Source organism: Pan paniscus, chromosome 2 (assembly GCF_029289425.2).
Source record: "Pan paniscus chromosome 2, NHGRI_mPanPan1-v2.0_pri, whole genome shotgun sequence".
Classification (NCBI taxonomy): domain Eukaryota; kingdom Metazoa; phylum Chordata; class Mammalia; order Primates; family Hominidae; genus Pan; species Pan paniscus.
Window position 1 is genome coordinate 195,951,727 of NC_085926.1, and position 21,411 is coordinate 195,973,137.

Sequence of the window (21,411 nt, forward strand, 5' to 3'; positions counted from 1 at the left end):
ATAATAAATAAATAAATATCCTAACAACTTATAACCACTCAGCGGTTCCGTATTAAAGCAAAAGAAATGCACACATCTGTCAGTTATGGATTTGCCAGAGATGTACTATCACATGTTATTGTTTTAGAGCTGGAGCTGGCAAACGTTTTTTGTTAACGGGGAAAATTATAAATATCTGGGGCTTTGTGGGTCATAAGGTCTCTAGCTTTCTGATTCAGCTCAGCCGTTACCGTCTGAAAGCAGTTACAGACAGTATGTACGTGAATGAATGTGCCAGGATTTGGCCTGAGGGTTGCAGTTTGCTGAATTCTGTTTTATTATTATTATTATTATTATTTTTAGAGACAAGGTCTCACTCCGTCACCCAAGTTGGAGTGCAGTGGCACCATCATAGCTCACTGTAACCTGTAACTCCTGGGCTCAAGTGATTCTCCTGCCTCAGACTCCCCAGAGCCAGGACTACAGGCATGCACCTCCACACCTGACTAATTTTTAAAAATTTTTGTAGAGATGAGGCTTGCTATGTTACCCAGACTGGCCTCCAACTCCTGGCCTCAAGCGGTCCTTCCTCCTTGGCCTCCCAAAGTGTTGAAATTATAGGCTTGAGCCACCACATCCAGCCCTGAACCCCATTTTAGACACTGATCACTATAGTTTTTAAAGACTCTGATACTCAAAGGAAGTAAAGAATTCTGTTTTATTCTAATTTGCATTTTTTAGCTTATATAATTCAGATTTATCAAAACTGACATAAAACACTTCTCTCTATAATATTTTTAAATGGGCTAATTGAACTCTCTACTTCCCCAAAGAAAACTTATTGTAAAGAGTCTAAAGAGAGCAAATTACTGCTCGGGTTTAAGAGCTTTGTCCCCTTGTCCATTAGAGGCCTTTCATTCCTCTGCAGGTTTGTGCTTACTGTGAGATTAGATCAGCATCTTACTAGGTTGGTGGAAGAGTAATTGTGGTTTTGCCGTTAAAGTCATGCGAAAACCGCAATTACTTCTGCACCAGCCTAATATTTGTGGACTTCCAGGAGGTGGCACAAGTTGAAGATATAAGAAAGTTTTCAAATGTTGCAACACCCCCCAGAAGTCTGCATTATATAAATCGCTTGGCCTCATCCTGTCATGAGTAACTTGGAGGCGCCTCCTGTTTAGACCATCAGTGAAGATGATTTTATCTTGCTATCTAGTCATCTAATGATTCTTAGTGCTAGTTCTTCTATATATTTAACCTAGAAAACGCTGGGCCCAGTTTTATTCCCTTGTGTCTGATGCAGTAATTTTCTCCCATTAATTCCTTTATTAAGAACCTAGTGTGAGTTTGGAATCCTGTGGATCCTAATTTTTTTTTTTTTTTTTTTTGAGACGGAGTCTCGCTCTGTCTCCCAGGCTGGAGTGCGGTGGCGCGATCACGGCTCACTGCAAGCTCCACCTCCCGGGTTCACACCATTCTCCTGCCTCAGCCTCCCGAGTAGCTGGGACTACAGACGCCTGCCACCATGCCCGGCTAATTTTTTTGTATTTTTAGTAGAGACGGGGTTTCACCGTGTTAGCCAGGATGGTCTCCATCTTCTGACCTCGTGATCTGCCCACCTCAGCCTCACAAAGCCCTGGGATTACAGGCGTGAGCCACCGTGCCCAGCCTACCCTAATTTTTTAAATTTAAAATTTCCATGAAACATGTCTGATTTTTAAAGCAACTTTTAATCATAAAAATGGAATGGTTCAGTTTCTTGTTCTTTGAGCCAAAAGTCAATTTTTAAGGAGACTTTTCTTCTTTGCCTCAGAAATTTTTAAGAACTATGGCGCTGAAAAGTATGGACCTCATTCCGTTTGTCTAATTCAGAAATCAGCATTCGTTATGGAGAAGTGTGAGAGGAAGCTGAGTTACCCAGACTGGGGAAGCGGATGCTATCAGGTAAGCTTATGTTTGTTATTACTTGTGCCAAATATTATGTGATTTTATCTCTTTTATGGTTTTATATTTTAAATTATATTTTCATATTTTATGTCATTAATTTACTGATCAATACTGTATCTTGTTTATGTAAATATTAGTTTGGATGCTTATGTTTTATGAAAATATGGTCATTTCTTTAGAAAAAGTGCCTCTTAAAAATATATATGTAATTACTGTAATGTTACTTCTGGGCATATATTCTGAGGAAGTAATGGTAAATAGGTAATTTTGTTCTTGAGCAAATATTACTTTGTAATGGAAAACATGTCAATTTTATTTCAAAAGGTCTGAGGACCTCATGGGTTATAAGAATTAGTAAATCAGGCTGGACGTGGTGGCTCACGCCTGTAATCCCAGCACTTTGGGAGGCTGAGCCAGGAGGATTGCTTGAGCCCAGGATTCGAGACCATCCTAGGCAACAAAGCGAGACCCTGTCTCTAAAAAAATAAAGAAAAAAGAATTAATAAATCAGTTGCTGATTAATAATAGGGTGTTCTTTCCTTTGTAATTAGAAATCAAAAAAGGGCAAACTACAATTTTTTTTCCTTTTTCTTTTTCTTTTTTTTGAGACAAGGTCTTGCTCTGTCAGCTAGGCTGGAGTGCTGCTGCAGTCACGGCTCACTGTATCCTCTACCTCCTGGGTTCAAGCGACCTTCCCACCTCAGCCTCCTGAGGAGCTGGGACTACAGTGTGTACCACACACCCGACTAAGTGTTTGATTTTTTGTAGAGAAGAGGTCTCACTATGTCGCCCAGGCTAGATTAGAACTTCGGGCCCCAAGCAATCCTCTTGCCTTGGCCTCCCAAAGTACTGGGATTATAGATGGCGGCCGCCATGCCTCGCCTACTATTTCCTTAATTATCATATTTGCACATCTGATATTATATGACATCACCTTATTAAGGACTTATAAACATGTAGCCATTCTGTGACTTAGGAGCATCCAACGGAATGAATCTTCTGCACCCTACAAATGGATGTCAGGGAGGACAGCGTAAGTCTGAGAAATGCAGAATAAGCATTCCTGTGCCATTTCAGCTGCAAGAGCTAAACGGACCTTTATAACTGGAAATTTAACTCTTATCATTAGTTACTTATCAAATTAACGTTTTTTTTGGTAACTGCTTTTTTTCTTTTCTGTTTTTTCTTGAGACAGGGTTTTGCTCTGTCACCCAGGCTGGAGACAATGGTGCGATCGTGCTCACTGCAGCCATGGACTCCCAGGCTCAGGCGATTCTCCCACCTCAGCCATCTGAGAAGCTGGGAGAAGAAGGTGGTGGTGCACACCACCACACCTGGCTGATTTTTCTTATTTTTTGTAGAGACAGGCTTTTGCCATGCTACTCAGGCTGGTCTCGAACTCCTGGGTTCATGTGATTCACCTGCCTCAGTCTCCCAAAGTGCTGGGACTACAGACATGAGCCACTTTGCCTGACCTGGTAATAGCACTATCAAGATATATTTTACATACCATACAATTTATGTAAAATTAACTTTTTTTTTCATTTTTCCTCTTTTGGGACAGGGTCTTACTCTGTCACCCAGGCTGGAGTGCAGTGGTGTGATCTCAGCTCACTGCAACCTCCACCTCCCGGTTCCAGAGATTCTTGTGCCTCAGCCTCCTGCACAGCTGGAATCACAGGCATGCGCCACCATACCCAGCTAATTTTTGTATTTTTAGTACAAAAATTGACCAGGCTGGTCTCAAACTCCTGGCCTAAACTGATCCTCCTGCCTCAGCCTCCCAAAGTGCTGGGATTATAAGCATGAGCCACCACTCCTGGCCGAATATTTCTTTTCTTTCTGTAACAAGATATTCTAAGCTCACTTTGTTCTTTGTCTACCCCTGACGTGGAATTAACCATTTCTCCAGAGGCCCCTAGTTACTTTTAATGGAGTATGGTGTTTAGAGACTAAGATCTGGGCGGTAATTATACTGTTGATTGCTTTTGGTGGAGTGTTTGGTGTTAGAGACTAAGATCTGGGCGGTAATTGCACTGTTCATTGCTTTTAGTGGAGTGTGGTGTTAGAGACTAAGATCTGGGCGCTAATTATACTGTTCATTGCTTTTGGTGGAGTGTTTGGTGTTAGAGACTAAGATCTGGGCGCTAATTATACTGTTCATTGCTTTTAGTGGAGTGTGGTGTTAGAGACTAAGATCTGGGCGGTAATTGCACTGTTCATTGCTTTTGGTGGAGTGTTTGGTGTTAGAGACTAAGATCTGGGTGGTAATTATACTGTTGATTGTCATTGATAATAACATTTGGGAATTGGGAATACCAGCTCATCAGGCCCTCTTAGTAAGGTAGGAAATATATGTATATGTATCAGTACACTCTCCTGTGAGTGTGTGTGTGTGTGTGTGTGTGTAAGTAACCATGAGTTTGCATCAGTAAGGTTGGTTTGATTCCATCGGTTGGAGACCTTGTCTGATACCAAAGCATTTATTTTAGTTTTCCACCTTTTCACATATGTACTTCCTTCACCAACAGTGAGAAGTCCAGCTGCTGTCATCTCAGCATGTTTACTCATCTGATCTATCCACATCCGTCCACTTTCTCCCACTCCCATTACCCTCGTCACCCGGCCAACTCTGCGTGACCTCCCGGTCACACACCTCCCCCACCCCTCCAAACAGATCACCTACCTTGCCTCACTTAACGGCTTTAGACGTAATTGCTTTTGAGGAAGGGGAAAGGAGAAAGGGAGGGATCACTGGGCTTTTTTTTCTTAAAATTGTGGCAAAATATATATAACATAAACATTTCCATTTTAACTGTTTTTACGTGTACAGTTAAGTGGCACTAAATACATTCACGTTGTCGTGCACATTGCCGCCGAGCGTCTCAGAAACTCTGTACTCACTAAACAATCCCTCCCTCTTCCTCCTCCCCCAGCCCTGACAGCCTCTATTCTACGTCCTCTCTCTGTGGATTTGCCTAATCTAGATAGTCCTTATAAGTAGAATCATACCATGTTTGTCCTTTTGTACCTGACTCCTTTTACTTAGCGTGGCGTTCTCAGGGTTCATCCACATTGTGCCATGTATCAGAACAGTATTCCTTACGGTGTTCCTTTATGTCTCAATAACACTCCATTGTATGGATCTGTCACGTTTTGAATCAGTTGATGGACACTTAGGTGGTTTGCGTCCACCTCTTGGCTATTGGAGTCTTGCTGCAGCGAACACTGGCTTCCGCGTATCTGTCTGAGTCCCTATTTTCAGTCTACTCAGCAGTAGAATTGCTGTATCATATGGCAATTCTATGTTTAGCTTTTTTAGGAACTACCAAACTAGGTTTTTTGTTGTTGTTGTTGAGGGGTTTTTGGTGTTATTTTGAGGTTTCTTTTTTATTATTATTAATAGACTTTATTTTTTAGAGCAATTTTAGGTTCACAACAAATTTAAGCAGAAGGTACAGAGAGTTCCCGTATACCCCTGCTCCACACACTCGTGGCCTTCCGCACCATCAGCATCCTGTACCACAGAGGCATTTTTGGTACAATTGATGAACCCACATCATCATCCAAAGTCCATATTCACATTAGGGTTCACTCTGGGTGTTTTCGATGAACCGACATCATCATCCGAAGTCCATGTTCACATTAGGGTTCACTCTGGGTGTTCTACATTCTGTGGGCTTTGACACCTGTAGGATATTCGTCCATAAGATAAATGAGTTGTTGAAATGGACTTTGTTATAAGTTAAAGATTGGCTATCTGTGGCTAAATAATTGCTGAGACTAACATAAATAAGAATAAATGAAATAAAAAGTGGGATGAAATACTTCAGGTGAAAGTTCAAAGGGAAACTGTATTATCTCTGTACAAAAGAGACCTTTAAGCGTGTGTTTTCATGTCAACCCTTTGTGTTCTTAACATGTTTTTCCCTGATGAAACTGAGATCATGGACCTTATCATATCACCTTTTGTGCTGATGGCACCTTTTAATATAAATTTTTAAGTAATTTATATATTGATTAAATAAGTCAGCAATTCACATGGTGAAAAATTCAAAAGATGCAAAAGAATGTACAGGGTACAGGAAAAGCCTTTCCCAGCCCCGTCTTTTAGTCACTCACTTCTCCCTTCGGAGGGAAGTAATATTACCAGTTTCTTGCATCCTTCTAAAGATAAACTCTGTGCAGGCACAAATTTATATTTTTGTTTCATTTTTTACACCAATAGTATCAAGTTACACATACTGTTCTGTGGTGTGTATTAAAGAGTCGTTCTTAGTATCATCTTACATCATTCCAGCCCCATGTCTGAACTGGCTGTGGACGTCTCAAGTACATTTGGTTGTACTTTGATCATTCTGAATTCAGTTCCTCCAAAATCCAGTTTAGGAGCCCTCTCTCAACAACGCTGCATTTCGGCTGTGTTGCTTCCAGCACTGGTCCCAGTCTCTCTAATTAGAAACCAGAATGATCATTTTCTACTCTCTGTTCTATAAAGACGGATCAATACAGACTAAGTCTTTAGATTACTCTCCTATTGAAATCTCTTATATCTATTTTATTTTAGGTTTACCTTCATAGTTCAAGCCATTATCACTTCACAGTTTCCTAACTAATTTCCCTCCTCTCATCTTACTTCCATGACCACGTTGATCCTTTTAAAATTTTAGTTTTGATCAAACTTATACATGCAAATAGTTTGAAACAAATTTGTTGTCTGCTTCCAAAAAACTACAGCCTCAGGCCAGGCGCTGTGACTCATGCCTGTAATCCCAGCACTTTGGTTGGCTGAGGCTAACACTTGAGGTCAGGAGTTCGAGATCAGCCCAGGCAACATGGTGAAACCCCGTCTCTACTAAAAATACAAAAATTAGCCGGGCATGGTGGCCGCCTGCCTGTAATCCCAGCTATTCAGGTGGCTGAGGCATGAGAATCGCTTGAACCTGGGAGATGGAGGTTGCAGTGAGCCAAGATCGCACCACTGCACTCCAGCCCCGGCAATGGAGTGAGACTACATGTAAAAACAAACAAACAAACAAACAAACAGAAAAACACACAAAAAACTAGAGCCTCTGTTATTACTTCCCTAATGTTTATTACTTCTTCCCAGAGTCTTCACTTTCAATTCTTAGTTGTTGTTTTGTTGGGGGTGGAGGAGTCAGGGGAGACTTACTATTTGCTTTCTTATTTTTTTTTATTATTATTACTTTTTTGAGATGGATTCTTGTTCTGTCTCCCAGGCTGGAGTGCAGGTGGCATGATCCCTCGGCTCACTGCAACCTCCGCTTCCCAGGTTCAAGTGATTCTCCTGCCTCAGCCTCCCAAGTAGCTGGGATTATAGGCGCCCGCCACCATGCCTAGCTGTTTTTTTTTATTTTTAGTAGAGAGAGGGTTTCACCATGTTGGCCAGGCTGGTCTCAAAATCCTGACCTCAAGTGATCTGCCTGCCTGGGCCTCCCAAAGTGCTGGGATTACAGGCGTGAGCCACTTATATTATTCTTTCATAAGGTTTGAATTTCAAATGTTAGCTGTTGACTTTGGAAAATAAGAATTTAGTTGGTTCGCCTCGTCCTCTTGCTGTGTTCACTTCCTCTTTCCCCATCGTACACTTCTTGTTTCCCACCCTCCCAGTGGTGATTATGGATAAATACGTATTCACTGCTTACATTACCAGGACTATGCAGACGTGGCGCCTGGTAGCATGCAATCGTTACTTCCCCGTTCTCCCCAGTATTTCGTTTTCTCTGGATTTAAGATCTTGTTTTTTCATGCAATTAGTTTTCTTTGTATTTAGCACTAATTCAATTCTAAGCTCTTCTCCCAGCTGGGCTCATCTCCTTTCAGTAGAACCAGATACCTGAGGTATTCTATCCATTTCATCTTGAGGAAATCTCTTCTGGACATTTCTGGCCTGTGCTAATCTCGACTATATAATCCTTATGTTGGCAGCACAGCTGGCATCTTGGGATCTCGAGTCAGGATCATCCTGGAGGTCCCTCTGGTCCCTCTGTCTCTCTCATATTGGATCCCCTCCTTCATGGATTTTGTGTCATATTCTTTTTTGGATTTTTTTTATTTTAATGGAACATACCTTCTAGTGGAGATTTGAGGAGTATGTGACGGAGAACAGTGTTGAGACTTGCATGTCTGAAAGCATCACTGTTCCATCGTGACGCCTGCTGACAGCGTGGGAAGGCGGGACCTCACCTCTGCCCTCAGGGTCCTCAGCTAGGCCTGAGAATGAAATAGGCATAAGCCCGATGAACAGGAGGAAAACATACACATTTATTTAATCTAAGTTTTACATGACACAGGAACCCACATGAGTAAATGAAAACTCGAAGTGTAAAACCTATATACTTTTATACTACATTGAACAAAGGGAGACAGTTACAGAAAAGTAAAATGTATGCGGAGGCTAAAGGAAGATAAGAATTATTTTAAGAAGGTCTGTTTGTACCAAATTCTTTGGCTTTGACTCTCCATATTGGTGATAAAAATGTTTGTTTTCTCCTGGAAAAGGAAGGGTATTATTCATGTGGGAGTTGTGTCTTCTGCTTTCAGGAGGAAAGGGGATGTCAGAACAGTCTTGCTGGGTCTGCTGTGTTGAAGTCCCTTTAGCTGGAAACCTTTGTGCCAAAACAGCACATTTTGGGGTGGCGTGTTCTGCCATCCTTCAATAGCTTGGGTGGGTATAGCTTTATTTTTGAAAATTATTTTCCTAATGGATGATTGGGTGCAGGAAAAAAAGAAAGAAAATTATTTTCCATCAGAATTCTGAAAGCATTTTTCCTTTGTGTGCTGACTGTCAGTGTCATTCTGAGTTTCAATTGCCAGAATCTTTTTTCTTTCTTCTCTGGAAGCTGTAAATTCTTAATTTTAACTTCGCATACCACATCCTCACCTGCCAAGCCCCAGTATTCCAAAATTTAATGGGTTGATTCTATGTTTGGTGATCATTAACAGCCTGTTCATATTCAAGAAGTGACTGGAGCCTGGCACAGTGGCTCACACCTGTAATCACAGCACTTTGGGAGCCCGAGACAGGCGGATCACTTGAGGTCAAGAGTTTGAAAGCAGCCTGGCCAACATGATGAAACCCCTCATCTACTAAAAATACAAAAATTAGCCCGGTGTGGTGGTGGGCGCCTGTAATTCCAGCTACACAGGAGGCTGAGGCATGAGAATCACTTGAACCCAGGAGGTGGAGGTTGCAGTGAGCTGAGATGACACTATTGTACCACAGCCTGGGCGACAGAGTGAGACTCTGACTCAAAAAAAAAAAAAAAAAAGAAAAGAAAAGTGCCTGGAAGCCAGTTTGGAAGCTCTGAGCACACACATAGGGCTTGTTGACTGTGGTCTCCCTATGGGGCTCCTTCCTTACAAAATCTTTGATGTCCGTCCTTTTGACGGGTCAGATTGGTCAGAGAAACTGCCAGTGACCTGCCTAAGTTTATATGCTGTCAGAGTTCTAGGAAGGAAGTCGATTTTGAATGCTTTAACCTGTAAACTTCGAGTCCTTATTTTCATGATGGCATCCCAGCTCTCTGCTGTACTTAGTTTTCCCCAGAACAGAAAAACTCTGTTTTACCCTTTCCAAAAAATAAATCTCCAGTATGCTGGTGTATTAGTCCATTTTGCGTTGCTGTAAAGGAGTATCTGAGGCTGGGTAATTTATGAAGAAAAGAGGTTAATTTTGGCTTACAGTTCTGCAGACTACAGGAAGTATAAGTGCTGTCATTGGCTTCTGGTGACGGCTCAGGAAGCTTACAGTCATGGCAGAAGGCAGAGTGGGGGCAGGCTTATCACATAGAGCGGGAACGAGAGAGGAGGGAGCTCCCGACCTCTTGAACAAGCAGATCTCCGGGGAAGTTATTCCTGTGGGGAGGGCACCAAGCTATTCATGAGGGATCCATCCCCATGACCCAGACACCTCTCACTAGGCCCCACATCCAACACTGGGAATCATATTTCAACAGAAGATTTGGACAAATACCCAAACTATATCAGCTGGGTTCGGAACGAACTGGTCCAGCTGCTCGCAGTGAGGGAGAGGAATGCTGGGGTCTGTTTCTGAAACAGACGTTTATCTAATCCTTTTGATTGTAGCTCTTACTTCTTGGTACCAGGTGTGGCTGTGGCAGTCCTGAGCCCTCTTTGTGTTCTGCAGATCAGTTTCTTCCTGGCTCTTCCTGTTGCTGGATTTTGATTCAGCTTTCCTGAGTCTGTTATGTCTGCTGCTACCTGTACATCTACCCTCCTGCCCACACTTAATTCCCAGAATTCCACAATGAGAATACTTCAACTTCAGCAAGGGAGTTTTCCTCTTGTCCTATCAACACTCTCATATAATTCTCATCTCTAAGCCATGTGCATTCTGCTTCCCAACCTGTAACATCTGCCCGGCAGTGATCCAAATCCTGTGTACATCCTTAGGATACAAATGCTGTCTTCCATGAAAGTTTCTAATATTTGTTCTTGTTTCTACCATTTATTGACTCTTAATCATAAAATAGTCTGGTACTGTTCATTTTTTGCTTTTTCTTCTAATTTCAAAATACAGTTAGTATTTTATAAAAAAAATTATTATTTTTATTATCTTTTTTTTTTGAGATGGAGTCTCACTCTGTCACCCAGGCTGGAGTGCAGTGATGGGATCTCAGCTCACTGCAACCTCTGCCTCCTGGGTTCAAGTGATTCTTATGCCTCAGCCACTTGAGTAGCCCACCATTACGCCTGGCTAATTTTTGTATTTTTAGTGGAGACGGGGTTTCACCAGGTTCGCCAGGCTGGTCTCGAACTCCTGACCTCAGGTGATCCACCTGCCTTGGTGTCCCACAGTGCTGGGATTACAGGCATGAGCCACTGTGCCCGGCTGAAAAAAATTTTTGTATCCTACTCCTCTTTCCTCAATTGAAACTGCTAGAGGGCAGGCACTGTATCGTGTACTTTTTTAGTGTCCTTTTCAGCGCCAAGCACGGCGCTTGATCAAGTCTCGCTTTAAAGAATAATGATGTTGCACTGTAGCTGTGGTGATGCTTACTTGATGTGGATCACGGAGTGACAGAGAAGAGGTCACACTTCATTGTTTGTTTTTGTGATATCTTAAAACAAATTTTCAAAAGAGTGATATATTTCAACTTAACTGATGATAGAGTTATTTCAAAATGACTTCAAATATACTTTTGAACTCTTCTTTTGAAATTATCTTTAGTAGTTTAATAGTCACCTAAGGAAATCAATCTTAGTAATTTTGTGTCACACCTTGTCTTAACCAGGTTGGTCAACTACCTTTGCTGGACTTGCTTCTGGGCAACCTTGGGCTATTTCCAAAAATTATATCTACTTGCTACTTAAAAATTTGCTACCATCAGACAGGTTCAGAAGCATGCACTGACTTTGAAGATAGGTCCAAGAGAGAAGTTTCAGAAGTGTTTAAAGGGAAGTAGCATAATTGAATGTGAAGTCTTTGTAGAAAACAACTTTGAGGTTTTTTTTTTAAATAGTTAAAATTTTTGGCTGGGTGCAGTGGCTCACGCCTGTAATCCTAGCACTTTGGGAGGCCAAGGCGGGCAGATCACCTGAGGTCAGGAGTTCAAGACCAGCCTGGCCAACATGGTGAAACCCCATCTCTACTAAAAATACAAAAATTTAGCTGGGTGTGGTAGCACAGGCCTGTAGTCCCAGCTACTTGGGAGGCTTAGGCACGAGAATTGCTTGAACCCGTGAGGCAGAGGTTGCAGTGAACCAAGATCATGCCACTGCACTCCAGCCTGGGCAACAGAGTGAGACTTGGTCTAAAAAAAAAAAATAAATTAAAATTTTAAAAAATTACTATTTCTAAATGTTTTAAAAGTTAGCATTAATGTGTTTTCTTTTGCTTTTAAAAACTGATTTCATTAGCTATCACGTGCAAATGAGCTATGAGTCTTGCCTTTAAAGATAAAGTCTGGATAAAATTCCTGTGACTGAGCAGAGCATTTGGGGTAGGGAGAAAGAATGAAGAACTTTTGCTGTGTTGCGTTTCTATGCTGTATAATTCTTGTTTGTTTATAATAAACATTTTTATAATTTCAAACCCCAATTAAAATTTGACTTATGGCCAGGTGCAGTGGCTCAAACCTTTAATCCCAACACTTTGGGAGGCCAGGGTGGGTGGATAACTTGAGTCCGGGAGTTCGAGACCAGCCTAGGCAACATGACAAAACCCAAACCCCATCTCTACAAGAAAATACAAAAATTAGCCAGGCATAGTGGCACATGCCTGTAGTCCCAGCTACTCAGGAGGCTGAGGTGGGGGGATCACCCGAGCCCAAGGTAGTCAAAGCTGTAGTGAGCCAAGATCGCCACTGTATTCCAGCCTGGGCAACAGAGCAAGACCCCATCTCAAAAAAAAAAAAAAAAAAAGCTGTATGTGTGTGCCCCCTTGTAATTTTTGGGAAAAGTGTCCATAGCTTCCATCAGATTCTTAAAAAGGTGCTAGATTCAAAGTTTAAGAACTCCTGCCACACAGAGTGTAATTCTTTTAGGACCTAAATAACCCTCTTTTGGTTGTTTTTTTTTTTTTTTTTTTTGGACACGGAGTCTTGCTCTGTTGGCAGGCTGGAGTGCAGTGGCACGATCTCGGCTCACTGCAACCTCTGCCTCCCAGGATCAAGCGATTCTCCTGCCTCAGCCTCCTGAGTAGCTGGGACTACAGGTGCATGACACCACGCCCAGCTAGTTTTTGTATTTTTAGTAGAGACAGGGTTTCACCATGTTGGCCAGGATGATCTCGATCTCTTGACCTCATGATCTGCCCGCCTCAGCCTCCCAAAGAGTGGGATTACAGGTGTGAGCCACCGCGCCCGGCCAACTTAACTCTTTATATGAGGTTAATGTTATGCCCACACTGCAAATTGTGCTTTATAGCCAATGTTTTTAGTAAGTTTTAATATATTTTCCTGTAGTTGAAGGAGAAATCTCTTAGAATCTTACTGACCTGATATTTATTATTTTTATATATCTATTTTTTTCCTGTTTGAAGGTTTCTTGTTCTCCTCAAGGTCTGAAAGTTTGGGTCCAAGATACTTCATATTTGTGTAGTCGGGCTGGGCAGGTCCTCCCCGTCAGTATCCAGATGAATGGCTGGATTCACGATGGAAACCTGCTCTGCCCATCATGTTGGGACTTCTGTGAGCTCTGTCCTCCAGAAACAGATCCTCCAGCCACTAACCTGACCCGAGCTCTGCCACTTGGTGAGTGCTCTCTATGGTTGGAATAAAGAGGGAAAAGTGAAGGGGGTGAACTTCTCTTACAAAATGTTGGCATTTCCCTTCAAGGAAGCTCTAAAACAAGTTGAGTTTCTTCTCGGCTGATTGCATTTTTATGGGAAGTTCCTCCTTCCCACCATTATCGGAAATCTAAGGTAGGTCAACTTGACACTTTTGAGTAAGAGCAAGGGTGAGGAACCTTTCTGGTGAAGAACCTCTGAGTTGCACAAAATTATTCATCAAAGATCACAAAAAGTGAACGTTGTATCCATTCATTTGGAAATTAAGGGTAAACAAAATTCTGCTCATTAAATACAAAAAGTAATTAAATATATTTTAGTCATATCATAATCAGCTGAAGTGAAAGTGAGGGAAAGACCTGGAAAAGATACCGAAAAAAGGAATTGGTATACCCACAAAGAGGGGAAAGATGCAATAACACACATGCGAAATGAGACAGAGAGATGTGGGCTGGCAAAGACCGGGGGGTTCATTGAGGAATAGGACCGAGTGCTTGTTCTGTGAGACTCCAGAGAATGGAACTGGCACCAAGAGATTGAAGTTATGAGGAGACAGATGCCAATTAAACCCTTTAGAAGCAGGAGGGGAATGCAGAAAACACCCTTGAGAAGAACGCCTTCTCCATGAAATTGACGGTGTTCAAACTGAGGCTGATAATGCATTGCTGAGAGTATAAAAGCAGAATTCATCAATTCACAATTAAAATTTTGATTTAAATGACCTATGAGATTTTTATGGCAGTTTGACATTTCAGATTATGAACAATAAAAACCTTATGCAATGTTTCATTTTCTCAACTAGAGGTGTTTTTTAGGTGGAACTGCATTGCCCTTTGCCTAGTCCATGGTGTGATTGAAAATAGAAGGCCACACTCAGTTTTCAAGTCAAAGTTTCTCCACCTCTAAGATTAACTTCCCTTCTTTTCCAAATCCTGAGGACCTCATCTCCTAGGGGCTGTAGGCAGAGGATGAGTTTTGGAAGATGAGTACTTGTGTTGGGGGTCCCCAGGAGCACCTTAAATTTGTTGGTTCACCAGAAGGACTCACAGGACGCAGCTGCTCATCATAGTACTCATGGCTAAGATTTGTTAAAGTGAAATGATGCAGAGCAAAATCAGCAACGGGAAGAGGTGTGTGGGGCAAAGTTGTGAGGAAACCAGTTCCCAGCCACCAGCAAAGGCCCTCCTTGCATGCAGAACTTTCTAAAGATAGCAGTTTCAGGCCTGCTGTATTAACTCTGCTCTACACAGTACTCCAAGTGAGGCAGCTGAGTTTTCTGCAGTTACAATCATAATGACACAATGAATTTTATTTGATATAAAATCTTAGGTCAAGGCAGGTGGATCACTTGAGGTCAGGAGTTCAAGATAAACCTGGCCAACATGGTGAAAACCCATCTCTACTAAAAACACAAAAATCAGCCACATGTGGTGGTATGCATCTGTAATCCCAGCTACTCAGGAGGCTGAAGCAGGAGAATCACTTGAACCCGGGAGGCGGAGCCAAGGTCACACCACTGCACTTCAGCCTGGGCAATAGAATGAGACTCTGTCTCAAAATAAATAAATAAAAGCTCATCTTTATTGTTTAAAATATTTAAAAGGGCAACTCATCCTAAAATAAGGTCAGGTTGGCCTCATCTCCCTACTGCTATAAAAATATTTCCATTATGAGAACTGTTTTAACCTATGAGGACACCTCATGGCTGAATTAAAATATACCTCTAGTGCCCAAAATCTGTAGAATCTTCTGCTGTTTCAAAATCAAGTCTGATTGATTGGTGATATGAATGTATGGGTAGATATTTAGAAATAGGGGACCATATGTTCTGGTCTGCCTGAGACCATCCATATGCCTGTTGTCATTATTAATAGTCCTCTCCCTTGCATCCTCACAGTCTGTCTGCCTGTTGTCATTATTGCTGGTCCTGTCCCTTGCCTCCTCACAGTCTGTCCGCCTGTTGTCGTTATTGATGGTCCTCTCCCTTGCCTCCTCACAGTCCGTCTGCCTGTTGTCGTTATTGATGGTCCTCTCCCTTGCCTCCTCACAGTCCGTCTGCCTGTTGTCATTATTGATGGTCCTCTCCCTTGCATCCTCACAGTCTGTCCGCCTGTTGTCATTATTGATGGTCCTCTCCCTTGCCTCCTCACAGTCCGTCTGCCTGTTGTCGTTATTGCTGGTCCTCTCCCTTGCCTCCTCACAGTCCGTCTGCCTGTTGTCGTTATTGATGGTCCTCTCCCTTGCCTCCTCACAGTCCGTCTGCCTGTTGTCATTATTGATGGTCCTCTCCCTTGCATCCTCACAGTCCGTGTGCCTATTGTCATTATTGATGGTCCTCTCCCTTGCATCCTCACAGTCTGTCCGCCTGTTGTCATTATTGATGGTCCTCTCCCTTGCATCCTCACAGTCCGTCTGCCTGTTGTCATTATTAATAGTACTCACCCTTGCATTCTCAAAATGTACTAGTTTGTGTTGATAAATTATATGGTCACCCTACTTAGAAGGTACAAAGAAAGAATAAAGGAAGAAAGTTCTTCACCCCATCTCAGAATAACCAAGATCTTTATCTTTGCTGGGGTACTACCCCAAGGCAATTTTTTTTGGATACCATTTTTTAACCTTGACATAGTGGATACATCATTTCTTCCTCCATATATTTTTCCTCCATTAAAAAAGAAACAAAAACTTTTTTATACCTGGGTTTTGCTCTTGATTTAGCTCTCAAGGTGGTCCTTGTTTACTTTTTAATAATCACTGCTCTTCATCTGTCAATATTTAATTGGTATGATTTATCCCAAAATTGTTTATAGAAAGTCAGTTTTTGTTTTCAACTCTAGATCTTTGTTCCTGTTCCTCGAGCCTGGTGGTCACCCTCTGGCTTCTGCTAGGCAATCTGTTTCCTCTGCTGGCTGGATTTCTTCTGTGTATATGGCACTAGGAATGGAAAAGTGGATCTTCAAGATATTCTTTTATGTTATGTTCTTGTGAACAAAGCACAAAGTTTGAGTGAGTGCCAACCTATGCAGATGGTAGAAGTGGCATTCCTTGCTTTGGCTTGGAAGAATTGACGACCATCAGACCTTGAAGCAGAACTTCACAGCAGCCTGTCCTCATCAGCAACCCAACCACCTTCATCAGCAACCCAACCACCTCATCAGCAACCCAACCACCTCGTCAGCAACCCAGCCGCCTTCATCAGCAACCCAACCAACCCAACCACCTCATCAGCAACCCAGCCACCTTCATCAGCAACCCAACCACCTCATCAGCAACCCAACCACTTTCATCTGCAACCCAACCACTTTCATCAGCAACTCAACACCTTCATCCGCAACCCAACCACCATCTTCAGCAACCCAACCACCTCATCTTGGAGAAGGAGAAGGAACTGCAAGCCACCAAGTCTTCATTTTTCAGGGTTTGTAATCTTCCCAAAGTTTTCCTTTGAAAATAGGATAATGGGTGGAATTTTCAGAGTGATTACATACCTCAACATTTTTATTAACATACAACAATGGGAAAGTTCATCATCCATATACTGCAGTCACTTAAACAACAGCTAATTATTGCAAGATTAGAATTGGAGATCTTGTCCTCAAAAGTATAAATTGTCCTTTGAGTTATAGAAAATAATGGAATTGGGATTTCTACATATCATTATTATACCTATTTTAAATTTAATGGCAGCCAGGCATGGTGGTGCCTGCCTGTAGTTCCAGCTACTTGGGAGGCTGAGGCAGGAGGATCGCTTGAGCCCAGGAGTTCAAGGCTGCAGTGAGCTATGATTGCACCACTGTATTCCAGCCTGCACAATAGAGTTAGACCCTGTATCTTAAAAAAAAAAAAAAATTAATGGCTGGTATATAGTAAACTTAATTCACTGTTCCCATTGTTTGTTCTAAAGAATTTTTTAAAATAATGTTTCATTAAATCTTATGATTTAACCGTGCTTGCCCTTTTTGCCAGCTATGTGGCAGTTTACGGCAGAACTGCTGTCAGTGTGCTGGTAGCCCTCTGTATTCATCCCTCTTCAGAGCTCAGCTTCTGGTTGTATTCTCCATGAGTTTAATAATGACATGAAAAAATGTGGAAGCCGAGAGAGTAAAATACTCTGCCCTGTGAAAACGTGGAAGACATGCAAACAGAAAAAAACATAATTGTATTGTTTTAGATAATATTAAGACAACTGTGAAACAACAAAAACACAACTATTCCTTTGTGACCGATGAAGATAAAAAGAAATTCTGGTAAAGACAGGTATGCAGTTTTTTAAAATGGGTTAAGAAATTGTTGCAGAAGAATTTCTAACATCTGAAAATGGTTTTATGTTTAAGAAGGATGGTCTGAATTGTGTACTAATAGCAAGGTATAAGTTTGGTGTAGAGCCTATCCAGTAGCGTCCACTGTACCACTTTTAAGTAAGACTCAGTCCACAGAAGCTGGAAGATTGCCTTCGCTTTAAATATCCTTTACCTTCTGCATTTGACACTCCTCCTGTTACTACATAGATTCCGGTCCCCAGAAGCAATTTTACACTGGTACTAGAGCTTACCAGCCCCATTTAGTAATTCCTATTTGAAATTTTTTAATGGCTAGATGAGGTTTAACAAGAATATGAAAAGAAAAAAGAAAAAATATGTTCATGAATGATAGGCGATGCCCATTCTTTCTCTCAAGCTAATGAAGTCCTATGGCATTGTAACCACAACCCTCGGACAGACTCCTCCTATTCCTCCATGGCATTGTAACCACAACCCTTGGACAGACTCCTATTCCTCCATGGCATTGTAACCACAACCCTCGGACAGACTCCTCCTACTCCTCCATGGCATTGTAACCACAACCCTCGGACAGACTCCTCCTACTCCTCCATGGCATTGTAACCACAACCCTCGGACAGACTCCTTCAGTTCCTCCTTTCCTCATCCTTCCCTGCTTTTCGTCCATTCAGCATATAGCTATTCAGTACTCCATTGAAGAAATTATGCTAAGTGAGCAAAGCAACATAATTACTAAGAATTAATTCTGATTATTTGGCACTAGAGCCAACAGCAACCCCAGCACAGAGGAAAGTTGCTTTTTTTTCAAATGCATACATTTAAAGTATGTATTTGCATGCAGTTTTAAATGGGAGGTATTTGTCATTGTGAAAAGCTGGGAATCTCAAACATAGTCAACTTAACTAAAAAAGAAGCTAATACAGGTTGAGCATTCCTAATCCAAAAATCCGGAATCCAAATTGCTCCAAAATCTGAAACTTTCTGAATGCTGACCTGATACTACAAGTAGAAAATTCCACATATAAGTACTTAACACAAACTTTGTTTCATGCACAAACTACTAAAAATATTGTATAAAATTACCTTCAGGCAGTGTGTGTAGTTATATATGAAACATGAATTTCATGTTTAGACTCGGGTCCATGCCCAAGATACCTCATTAGGTATCTGTAAATATCCGAAATCCAAAAAAAAGTCTGAAATCTGAAACACTTCTGGTCCCAAGCATTTCAGTAAGTGATGCTCAACCTGCGTAATGGTCTGCGGGCCAGTGCTCATTTTCTGCCTATGTTGTACATACTTTAAATTGCGTAAATTAAAAGTCAAAGCAAAGAGTCTATTTTTAAAGAAACTTACAATAATCTAAACATATACTTCTTATGATTATGAATCATCCTGCAAAGCTGTATGAAGAATTTTACCAAAAATACAATGAATTAATCATATATTTGAGAGTCACAGTGATAGGTTCGACTATATTTTGACTGTTGTGTAGTGGCACCATTTAGGTAGTATTGTTTCTGAGCATGGTGCTTTTTATACTTGAAATATATTTTTGCTTTATTTTTTATTGATATAATTATATTTGCACTAATGGCTTTCTGAAGAAAATATTATAGATGACATTTTTTGTATATATATTTATTAAGCTTGGGAACCTGGTCGCCCAGTGTTTTCTCTGGACACATGTGAAACTGGATAAAGTATGGATAAAGTCTTGAGTTCCTCAGGGTAACTGTGTTGATATCTCCCGTCCTCTTCAGTAAGGCTTGAATATGATTTTACTCATCATTGATTCTGCATAGTGTACCCAGCAAGACTTAGAAGGACACTGAACCTGTCAGAGATTTTAAGAGGCACATTTTAGTCACTTTGAATATGGTAGTGGTGGGTGCGGTGACTGAAGCCTGTAATCTCAGCACTTCGGGAGGCCAAGGCAAGCAGATCACGAGATCAGGAGTTTGAGGTTACAGTGAGCTGATCGCACCACTGAACTGCAGCCTGTAATCTCAGCACTTCGGGAGGCCAAGGCAAGCAGATCACGAGATCAGGAGTTTGAGGTTACAGTGAGCTGATCGCACCACTGCACTGCAGCCTGGATGACAGAGTGAGACTTTCTTGGGAAAAAAAAAAATGACAGTGAAGCAGACTTTTAGAATCCGAGATGTCATTGCGGAATTATTGGTATAAAATTCAGCTGCAAAGTGAAGAAATTGAAATGGCCCACACGTTGATACCCTGTGGCAGGTTATACCCTTCATGTTAGCAAAGACAAAACCACGTCGCTGTGTTAAGAGGGACAGGCTGGGCCGGCTGCAGCTGTAGTGGAAGTGAGGGACACAGGGAAGGAATGGGGAGCAGCAATTTGGGGACAGTAGACTGGAGTCACTTTCTGACTCAAAAAGGGTCAAGTACTTATTAAAAACTATCTTGGTTTTCTGTTCAGACTTAGGCTCATTTTGATCATTTTAAGGTCCCAGTTGTCAAAAATATCAAGTGAATTTGTCTCAGGTTTTCAGAAACAAAATTTACAGGAAGGAAGCAAAAGCCATGTCAGTAGCCTTGAGCTGACAGCTTTAAAGAAACTGGCAAACAGGTAGGTTGTCCTCATATAGATCCTTCCAGTATTCTGAAAAACATCCTTTTATTTCTTAAAACCAGTAACCCTTACATTTTTCCTATAGGATACTTATTTTTGTTGAGATCAAATAGACATTCTATAAATGTTATAAATTATGCTTGCAGTTATTCAGCCTATCTAGGCTTAAGGTTTATCAATATTTGAAGTTGAAACATCATCTTATGAGGTTTAGTTTTAGGAAGATAAATAAATAAATATATCAAAGTATTTCATAAAGTTGTATCAATGTTCCTTCTAACATTAGAAGACTTACTGACTGAGGCCATCTGTGAACGACTAGGCGATCTCTCAGAATCCTTCCAGCTCTAATACCCTCTGACTAACACTCACCCAGAATTGCTGTCTGTGCTGGCTGTGATCTGCCTCCAGGAGCATACGCCATCCTGTGTGCTGTGTCCATCACAGTGTCTGTGCTCGGTGCCTTACCACTGTCCGTGTCCTTGGACGCTGACTGGACAGAGAGGAGCCTGTCTCTCAGGGCACATGAGTCGTCGTGGCAGGAGGAGACAGGCCTCAGTCACAGTGTCACAGACCCTTGTCACAGTGGACACTAGTCATTCCTGCCATGTCCTTGCAGCCCAGGAGGACTAAAAAGATTTTAATGAAGTCTGTGTTACTCATTCTGAAGAAAAGAACTTACCTGAGAGGAGTAATATTTTTTTAATATATATTGGGTCAGGGATGGGGATGGAGTGGTTGTTTTATGTTTACATTTTTAATAAGTAAAATAGAAGATTTAAGAACTAATATTTATGGTATTGAACTTTAAGTGTAATATATTCCTTAGAAAAACACAACTTTAATAAAAATGGAAACTAATTTGCATCCTGTCTTTATTTAACACCATCAGTTTTTTAAAAACCTGGATGAGGGCTGGTCACTGTGGCTCATGCCTGTAATCCCAGCACTTTGGGAGGCCAAGGTGGAAGGATTGCTTGAGCCCAGGAATTTGAGACCAGCGTCTCAAATTCAAATAGGGAGGCCGTGTCTCTACAAAAAATAAAAATAAAAAATTAGGTGTGGTAGAGCACACCTGTAGTCCCAGCCACTCGGGAGGCTGAGGTGGGAGGATCACTTGAGCCGGGGAGTTAGAGGCTGCAGTGAGCCAAGATCACACCACTGCATTCCAGCGTGGATGACAGAGCAAGATCCTGTCTCTAAAACAGTCATGGACTCTCTTTGGGGAAGACAAGGTGTTTATTACGAAATATAATCAGTTTCTACTTAAAGGTGAGTAAAATTGTCCTACTTAAAGAGTGGAGACAGGTCTAGTTAAGCAGGAAAGAGCAGAC

The 21,411-nt window shown here is 41.6% G+C and overlaps 1 protein-coding gene and 1 long non-coding RNA gene across 22 annotated transcripts in view; one reads left to right on the forward strand and one right to left on the reverse strand.

The window, feature by feature from the left end:
- LMLN (leishmanolysin like peptidase) overlaps window positions 1–21,411 on the forward strand; it is a 112,550-nt gene that overhangs the window by 59,751 nt on the left and 31,388 nt on the right. For 7 of the 21 annotated variants that reach the window (XM_055110832.2, XM_003806439.4, XM_055110834.1 and 4 more), the window contains 3 exons: window positions 1,793–1,923; window positions 12,953–13,163; window positions 16,036–20,938. In XM_055110832.2, coding sequence (XP_054966807.1) covers window positions 1,793–1,923; window positions 12,953–13,163; window positions 16,036–16,136 — 443 coding nt within the window. In that variant the 3' untranslated portion in view covers window positions 16,137–20,938. Of the gene's footprint in view, window positions 1–1,792; window positions 1,924–12,952; window positions 13,164–16,035; window positions 20,939–21,411 lie in introns of those variants that run through there. The other 14 variants (XR_008624984.2, XR_008624975.2, XR_008624976.2 and 11 more) reach the window with 7 other exon arrangements.
- Window positions 2,497–20,572, reverse strand: LOC117979863 (uncharacterized). Its single transcript, XR_010111498.1, has 4 exons — window positions 20,450–20,572; window positions 8,018–8,160; window positions 6,217–6,377; window positions 2,497–5,615 (listed from the first exon to the last, which is right to left on the reverse strand). It is a non-coding gene; the product is annotated as an uncharacterized LOC117979863 (long non-coding RNA).